General features: G+C 45.1%; 1 protein-coding gene across 4 annotated transcripts in view; it reads right to left on the bottom strand.

The window, feature by feature from the left end:
• Nucleotides 1–3,905: 3,905 nt before the first annotated feature.
• The window catches only part of LOC139611373 (unconventional myosin-XVIIIb-like), a 37,241-nt gene continuing 31,904 nt past the window's right edge, over nt 3,906–9,242 (bottom strand). For 3 of the 4 annotated variants that reach the window (XM_071466024.1, XM_071466021.1, XM_071466022.1), the window contains 5 exons: nt 7,519–7,652; nt 7,317–7,358; nt 6,357–6,521; nt 5,287–6,251; nt 3,906–4,096 (listed from right to left, as the gene is read on the bottom strand). In XM_071466024.1, coding sequence (XP_071322125.1) covers nt 5,309–6,251; nt 6,357–6,521; nt 7,317–7,358; nt 7,519–7,652 — 1,284 coding nt within the window. In that variant the 3' untranslated portion in view covers nt 3,906–4,096; nt 5,287–5,308. The remainder of the gene's footprint in view (nt 4,097–5,286; nt 6,252–6,356; nt 6,522–7,316; nt 7,359–7,518; nt 7,653–9,242) is intronic. The other variant, XM_071466023.1, reaches the window with a different exon arrangement.

Genomic DNA, 9,242 nt, shown 5'->3' with positions numbered 1-9,242 from the left:
TATGAACATCATCTTAAACTCCAGTGTAATTGATTTATTTTCTTTTTTTCTTCTGGATAATGTCACATTAAATCTTAAACGTCTTCACTTGTATGAAAAGATATACACTTTTACTAGAAACAGGAAGTATAATGTTGCCATGGATTCAGTGAGTTACACAGCGGGCTACAAAATGAGCCCAGTTTCTGCAGTCTTTAGTTCTTACATGTTGGCCCACTAAGTCTGCCGAGCTCCCTTTTATCAGCTGCTGTTTGTCGTGCAGCCACAGATGTACTGACAACTGTCACTGTTTCACTGTGATACTGAAGAAAACCTTAAAACACGAGGATTCTCAGGCAAGTTCTGCAGTTATAAGGAGCGTCTTTTTGTCTGAGTGTTTATGGACGTTTATGTGTGAAGAACATCGGAGACAATGAATCCTCGGAGAGACTGTGTCACACTGAATGTAAAATACCTGTAACACACCTGTGCGAGTTAAGAGCTCAGTGCGTTGGGTGGTTTTTTGTCGTCTGGTAAAAGTGGCTCACTTTCATGTCCTCCATGACCTGTGTGTCTCTGCTGCTGCTGTTCACCCTGTTGATCAGCGGCCAAACTACAAACCAACTTCCTGCTGTGTTTAGATCACCTGTGTGCACCTGTCCCTTTCACCTTTGCAGTATCTCAGTGTTTCTACCGTTGTGTTTCCCTTCAACTTCTCACAGGTCAACCCGCCCTGATGGTTTATTATCACCCCCCCAAATCCATTCTTACCCGCCCAATGAAAGACGAAGCAGATCATCTTAAAACAGAGCTTAAAACAATGATCCAGTGTTTTACATTTGAAATTCTTACTAATGTTTAAATCTGCCCCTGGGTCAGTCCTGAGAATTCATTTCCCACCCTTCACCATGAGGCTGTAGATCTGGTTATGAGCAGTGAAGACTTTGTGTGCAGTGTCAGTGAAGCTTATTCTTTATTTCAGCAAGAGAAGAGCTGTACCTGACAGGGCTGTCGCCTCCAGCCACAGAGGAGGAGCTGCTGTGCAAACAGCTGCTGCAGTGGATGGAAAAGCTGCAGACTCCTGGGACTTCAGAAGAGGGTTTTTTTGAAGGAGTGTTACAGGATGTTGTGTTCAGTTCTTTATTTTCTCTTCAGAAAAAGAAACACTTCCTTCTGTCTTTGTAAAAACTGCAAATCAACCACAGAGGTAAAGTCCTGCAGACAGGTTTGTTTTACTCTGATATGACACAGATTACATTCATCAAACAAGACTGAGTGTTAGATCATGTAAATCCATAATCTATACACCTGTAATCCAAGGGCCTACCTTCATCATCATCATCATCATCATCATCAGGAGATATTCTTATAGAATAATAATGGTTGTCTGGTTGTCATGACTTTTATCACTGACATAATGTGAAGATTTCATTCATTCGTTGTGCTCGGGAAATTGAAAGTAAAAACAAACTCCATCTGTTATCATTTTTAAATCAAGGCTCAAATTTTCTAATCTAATCTGTCTGCCTTTTATCCTCTAAATAGCTTTGAAAGGTGCTGTTCACATAAACCTGTAACGGTTCCATCAGTGTCCTGTGAGCGTCCTGCATGTTTTGGACAACAGATTTATCAATTCACTGACTCATAAAACACATCATCAGTGGTCAGAATAGATGGAAAATATTTTTATGGAAAGCTTTTCTTTGTTTCTACTTGTCCAACTAAAACACTTTTCCATCATATCATGTTTTTTATTAAAGCAGAAACAGTTTGAGAGAGACAGCAGAACAAGGGGAGACTGGGGACGGTAGCAACACTTTTTGCAACACTGCAAATGTAAAATTGTACAAGTAGAAGTGTGTGAGTCTGGTATGAGGCAGTTGGACTGTGTTTCAGTGGGGCAGACGATGGAGTTTCTCCTGCAGACCAGGCAGACGTGCATCTGCTGCACTCAGACGCCTTCTCCCTGCTGCAGATGGTTTTGACTGAGTTACTTACAGTAATGTTACCTCCAGCTGAACTCTGGCTCGGCTCCTGCAGATCAACAGATGGGGGATAAAGAACACAGGAAACACATCCTGACAGCCAGGCTCTAACCTCCAGACACAACCAAAATCTTACTCTTGACTTCATCGAGAATCTGGTCTGAAATCACGTTAGTGACCGAGAGCACAAGGTCAGAGTCTCAGTTTGTGCCTCCACTGTTTCCCAGTTGTTGACTGGGTGATGCTCTTCACTGTCTGGAGAACGAGGTTGGAGACACTGGATGACTCTGTGTCCTTGAGCGAGCGGCTTTACCCTCAACTCCTCCAGCTGCTGTGTGTCCAGCGTTACACTGGGCAGCTCCCAGGTGTCAATAACTGTGTGAATATAAAACACAGTGTCGCTGCTCAACGACACAGCATTCAACAGACTCTCTCTGAGTTCATAAAAGCATAAAAAATGTAAAAATGAAAGCTTTGGCGAAAGTTCACCTTGTCCCTCATGTTCTGGCTTCGTTCCTCTGCTATTTCCTCCTGCTCCAATTTTCTCCACCACTTCTACTTCCCACACTGCGAGTCCTCACATTCACAATTTAGATGTCCTTTTTCTGCTTTCATTCTTCGAGCCAATCAGGATCCCTGGATGCTGCAATTTAAATATCATTTTATTTTCTTGCGTTCTGTCTTTCAGACACCGTGACCTCCAGGATGTCCACAGAGACTCTTCTCTAAGTTTCATCCTCAGTCGTTCACCATCTGCTGGCTACACTCTGTGGGATCCTGTCCTACATCCTGTCTTCACATGGGCCTACGCTTAATGAAGATGCTTCTCAACCGCAGAGTGATCGACATGCTCTTTATCTGTTGCTAACCTCAATAAAGCAGCTCAAAGTAGACTCACAGTTCTCTGCTGCTTCTCCTCAGGGTAACGTAAATGCTGGGTTTCAGTTTTCTGGGTTATTTAACTTGCACAGCTGAAACGTGTCATCAAACTCTAATCCTGAAATCCAACAGGGAAACAGCTCCAGAAGGATGAGACTGATTCTGATACTGACAGTAAAACACAGCAAAGAAAAACCGGCATCTCTGTGACGCCGGACCCAAGACCCTGTTAGGATCACCAGAATCATTAAAGCTTCATCCAGTCTAAAGGTAGATGTCCATGTGTTTGTGATTATAAAGCAGGTCTAGGTTCTATATTAATACTGTGAAAGTATCAAAGCCTCAGTCCACAGAGAAATGCACACAGCCTGTATTCAGACACTGAGCCTTAAAACCAGCCGTCAGGACTTCTGGAACTTTGTGATGTCACAACAAAGCAGTCACCTCCCTCAGCCACGCCCCAAGCCCCGCCCACCTGGACCCACCATCCAACCTTGCAGGATTTGGTTTCTCTGAGTGTTTACCTGAAATCTGCTATATTTTTATTGGATCACTCAGAAAACAGTCAGCCAATCAGAAGAGAGGCTCAGACCTTGGAGGAGATGTAAAACTACACTGAGATGGTTTAAAACCACAGATTTATCTTCTGTCCACAGAGAAATGCACACAGCCTGTATTCAGACACTGAGCCTTAAAACCAGCCGTCAGGACTTCTGGAACTTTGTGATGTCACAACAAAGCAGTCACCTCCCTCAGCCACGCCCCAAGCCCCGCCCACCTGGACACACCTGGACTCACCATCCAACCCTGCAGGATTTGCAGGATTTGTGTTTACCTGAAATCTGCTATATTTTTATTGGATCACTCAGAAAACAGGCAGCCAATCAGAGGAGAGGATCAGAGCCTCTGTTCTGATTGGGTGCCTAGAGGAGTGCTAGATTAGGATTAATCCTCTGGGTTTGATGAGTGTTTCAAACAGCTGTGGAGACAGCTAACTAACCAGCTAAAAATACAGAGAATATCAGTGGAGGAAAAACAGATGTTGAATAAATTCACAATAAATTCTTTCCATTGTTTTATTCCTATACAAACAGTGCTTATCTGAAAATACAGTCGATTGAGTGCCTGTGGGTTGAACAAATGTATTTTCAGGTGGATTAAATATCAGTGTAGAGTCAAAAAGAAAAATCCTCGTTGACTTCTGAAGTATTTTGTTCAGCCTTGATTGCAGCTTCTGCAGCTTCACACAGAGGCTGATGGGAGAGAAGAAGAAAAGACAAGATGGTCAGAGTGGAGGAGAGGATGTGGGGAGAGGGGCTGGGGGGGGGGTGTTATGTGCATTTGCAGCCACATATACAGGTCTGGGCCTGTGTTCATCAAACACCTCAGAATCACTCCACTGAAAGTTGAACTGGGACTAAAAATACAAAAACTCAGATATTTATGAATCTCACTTTACAGGGAACATGCTGACGTCACCGCCGCCGCAGACGCTGGTACCACACTCACAGCCAGAAGGTTCAATTAATGAACGTGGAGTTTTCTCACAGTTTTAAGTGTTCGGTCACATTTATTCCCTGATAATGAACAATCTTTGGTCAGAGCGTTTTTCTAAGAGCATTTCTACCAACACACTAAAACGTTATGTTTCCCAAAGCAGCACTTAAGAGCGAGTGCGTGTTGGACAGATTAAAATGTTCACCTGATAATGGCGCTAAAACAAAAGTCACAGGATCATCAAAGTTATCACAATTAATCCTGAGAGGAACATGAACGTCTGAACCAAATCCCACGGTGACACATCCAATAACTGTCGAGATAATTCAGTCTGGAACAAGTGACGGACGACAGTTTCACTGAGACAATATATAAAGTGTCTTAAGTTATGATGCTTCAGGGAAACATCTCGAGCTTAAGAAATTCTGTGGATGGATTTTATGATCATCTTCATCTTAAAATGCTTTTGGGAGATGATGACCTGATCTAGAAACTACGGAAGCCCTGAAAGGCCAGTGAAACTTTTTTTTTGTCAGAATCATTTTTGTAACTTTTTCAGTTTTTTATTTGCATAAACAACCAAGAGACAAAATTTTTTTCACAGATGAAAAAAAAATCTCTTAGATTTTAAAAGAATAAAGAATTTTTTTGCCAGGATCAGTTTTCTAAAAGTACAATTTTTTTTTTTTTTCACTTGCCTTTGAGAAATGTTTTCGCAGATTAACATAAAAAAAACTTTGTCAGGAGTGCTTGCTCTAGTAAAACTGATTTTGGCCACAAGAGGCTGAAGTGCAAAAACAAAAATCTAATTCAAAACAACCGCCGAGAGCCAAGTGAAAACATTTTTTCAGGGGAGGGATTTTTTTTCTCTTCCGAGGAAAAAATCACTTGCCTCTCGGGCTCAAACACTGTTGCGCCCTCCGTGGTCATCACACAGACTACACACCTGACACCTGAGTTCATCCGGTTCAGTCGATCTCCTTCTTCAGGTATCTCTTCATGACTGACGCCACGTCTCCACCCTCGCTGCCCTCTGCCTCCAGTCTCTCTCCCTGCGGTCTGTCGAACCTTTGTCTTGGCCCCGCCCCCTGGGAACTTCCTCCCGAGCCGCCTGAGCTGGACGATTCGGTTTCAGAGCCTCTCCTGCTGCGGGTGGAGGGAGGCAACTCTCCGAAGTGGACGCTCAGCGCCCTCCTGCCTCCTCTGACCGAGCTGGCCAGGCTGCTGGTGGACTGAGCTCTCCGGATGGCAGGCAGGATGTCGGAGGCTGCGTCGTCACGGTCATTATCCCCTGTCAGACGGCGGTTTTGGAAGACCATGGGTTCTGAACCCAGAGAGCCTTCACCTCCGTCTTGCGTGACGAGACTCCCCAGCATGCACCGCCGCAGTGGCTGAGGGGAGCGCTGGATGGGAGTCGTCCCGGAGCGGGGGGGTTCCTCTGCGTCCTCCTCGGGGATGGACAGGGAGGGAGGGTGATGCCGAGCGGTGAGGGAGGAAGCCAATGAGGAGAGGCGAGGCAGTGAGGGGACTGAAGAGAGGGAGTCGCTTGAGTTGAAGCGAGGGAGTTTGGTGCCAGCAGACGCCTGAGAGTCGGTGATGGAGCGGCTGCTGGCAGCACGTGGCAGGAGCGGGGAGGAGGGTTTGAGGATGCTGGGGCCGGGCCGCGGCTCCTGGTGGTCTTCTGGACCGCCGAGAGAGAGGGCCGAAGCCCTTCGCCTGAGGGTTGAGGCTGCGGTTGTTTGATAAACCGGCAGGGAGACGGTGCTGCCCGCTCCATCACCTGCATCACCGCCGGCTCTGCGTTTACGAAGTCCGTCCAGCAGCTCAGACAAGGCCGAGGAGGACGGGGCCCGACCAAGACCTCTGGTGCTGCCTCCTCCAGCATCAGAGCCTTCGTCATCCACGCAGGAACTTTACAGGGATGAAAGAGACACTGGTAGCAGCTCATGTGATCATCAAAAGAGTTCAAGATTTACTGCAGCTCAAACATGTGTACATAAACCCTGGAGATCTTACCGGAAGCTGTAGGTGCTCATGGTGTCAGCAACAGATTGGCGCCCCCCGTGGCTGCTGTAGGGAGAGCCACCACCACGGGACCCCCCTCGTGGAACTCCCAACCAGTGACGGATCCCCTCCCCAACATCCTCCGTCCCGATGGAGCCAACGCTGGACACCGAGTCGCTGCAGAACAAAGTCACTGCTGATGAATGGAGACACCTCCCCCTCCATTATATGCACCATCAGCTGCAGCGATTCTCTCTCTACCTGCAGGTGGCCACTGATTTCCATTCAAGTCAGTTTGATTATTATATCATTATGAAGACACTTAAAACCAGCACAGCATACATAATCCAACACTGAGCAGCTTGTTGTTATTTATCAGAAGTTAAAACAGCTTAGACAAGTGGCTGGTTTCGGTGTGTTCAGGTGACTATGGAAAAGTAGGAAAAATGCAAAAGATGATGCCACAGTAACATCATACATTATTTCATCTTAGATTTAAAGTTGTAATTTTGAAGTTCTTATGATGAAATGGCTCAGTGACTGTTAGTAGCCATGCAGGCAGCCATTTCCATTAGCAGCCAAGATCTGAGAACACAGTGACATCCTTATATATCCTGACATCATCAGATCATCAGACAGGTTGAGAAGAAGCCAACAGTTTGTCCAGATTACTCTGGTGAGTATAAAATTATTATTAGTGAAAGAAACGATGGACAACGTGACCAAATGTGTGGAATTCAGGTTCACTTTCTGATTGAATTAATTACAATGAGACGTTTAATGATGACACTTCAAGGTCTGATGTGATGTTCAGGCCACGCCCACACACCTGTGCAGCCAGATACTGTAAAGTCAAGGAGAAAGCTCCCCCACACACACACACACATAGACACATACACACATCACCAAGTCACACACACATAGACACATACACACATCACCAAGTCACACACACATTCATGAGGGTCTTACAGGTCTTTCTTTCGAGTAAGGGAATCCACAGCAGTTTGAACACTGGGTGAAGGGCAGAGTGGTGACAGGTTGAGTTTCAGTGGTGGAGGAAGTACTTCAGTAAAAGTACTGTTAAAATACTACAATACAAGTAAAAGTACTTGAGTAAATATACTTAGCTGCTTTCTACCACTGCTGAGAGTTTACACACAGACATAAATACCTTTCAGTATCGCTCTCATCGCTCGACTCCACCTCCTCCAGGGCGGCTTGCAGGTCCACGATGCGGCGGATGGACGTCTCCAGGTCGGCCTGCAGCGCCTGTCTGACGGCGCTTAGCTCCTCCACTTGCATTTCCTGCAGACAAACAAACATGGTCAGACTGAAGGACGTCTGTTGACACAAGGACCCGCTCACCTTCAGTGTTTTCATCCCCCGACAACCTCCAAAGACCCCGAGGCCCAATCCGCCACAGCAATTACCTGCACTCCCGCCCATATTACCTCATCAGTCAAACACTGAACCTCCAGTGGCGTGTCCTCTCTCACACACACCGTACGTCCCTCACTGGGCCCGGCTGCTTTTGTTACACACACACACTGACATTGGAGGAATAGAGTGATTTATTAATTCATCCAATCTGTTTTTGTCTTTGTTGTTCTCTTCAGCATCCTCTCACACATGCCTGCACACACACACACACACACACACACACAAACACAAGCTTCTAGGCTTTCAAAGTTATTGGCTTTGTTGGCTTTAAGGAGACGGGTGTGGGTGCAACGGTTGTCATAGTGACACATAAGCATGTATCAATGTGTGTGTTTGTGTGTGTGTGTGTGTAAGTGTGTGTGTGTATGTGTAAGTGTGTGTGTGCCCATAACCTTGAAGAGACAATGAGGATTAATCACAGTCAGAGGGAGAAAGCAGGATGAGGGAGAGATGACGTTAAGAACGTGGAGGGGGTGGAGGAGGAGAGTGTGTGTGTGGTGTGTGTGTGTGTGTATGAATATGTCTATTCATGAAGGCTGTGTGTGTGTATAGTTGCTTGGTAGGTTGTTAAAGGGCATCCTTGTGTGTGTGTGTGTGTGTGTGTGTGTGTGTGTGTGTGTGTGTGTGTGTGTGTGTGTGTGTGTGTGTGTGTTGCTTTGTGCTAATAACAGAATAATTATTGAAGCTCCGTCTCTTCTCGTCGGCTCGGAGGTCACAGAGAAATCTGCTGCGAGCGAACAGGAACATGACAGAGTCTGTAACTCTGAGCAGAGCTGGAGTCTGTTTAAAACATGTTTATCAAACTGTTTGTGTTTGAATCTTACAGGTGAATAACAGTTTGCAGTGCACTCCAACAACCAGCCTACAGCTGCTCTGCTCATGAGGTATTAGTTTAAGATAGAGATCAATAATTTTACCTGATCGGATTTTCACCAAAGGGTTTATTATACTGGGTCTTACTTTCTTAATGTTGGTCTTGGTTTCTGTCATTTATGAAAACACAGCGCTGTAATATCACACAGTTATGTGCATGTTGGTACATTAGGTCAAAGCTGAAGCTCTGGAAACTTATAAACTGTTATAAATGTTTATAAATTATAAACATAATATCAGTTGAGACATTTTAGATTTTATATTTTCATTTAAAATTTTGCACATAAACACATGTTAGATAGAATTATTATAGATTATATTGTGATTGATGTTTCGACTGGAAGATGTTTTATATTAAAGCTCCATATTTGACTTTTATCTGAAGTGTTGATCTCCATCAGAAGATATATTTGTGGTTTTAAGAACCAAAAACCATCTCAGTGTAGTTTTACATCTCCTCTCTCAGGCTTCTCTCTGGAGCTCTAGTAACAACAGGTCAGTCAGCCAATCAGAGGAGAGGATCTGAGCCTCTGAGGTTCCCGCCTTCAGTCTTAAACCTGGACATGGGAACAGCCTCAGGAC

The sequence above is a fragment of the Trachinotus anak genome, unplaced genomic scaffold, assembly GCF_046630095.1.
Source record: "Trachinotus anak isolate AG129_WGS33_773 ecotype Australia unplaced genomic scaffold, CSIRO_AGI_Tana_v1 ptg000028l, whole genome shotgun sequence".
In the NCBI taxonomy this organism is placed as follows: domain Eukaryota; kingdom Metazoa; phylum Chordata; class Actinopteri; order Carangiformes; family Carangidae; genus Trachinotus; species Trachinotus anak.
The sequence above is the reverse complement of the archived record's forward strand: the minus strand, read 5'-3'. Positions and strand labels throughout refer to the sequence as shown.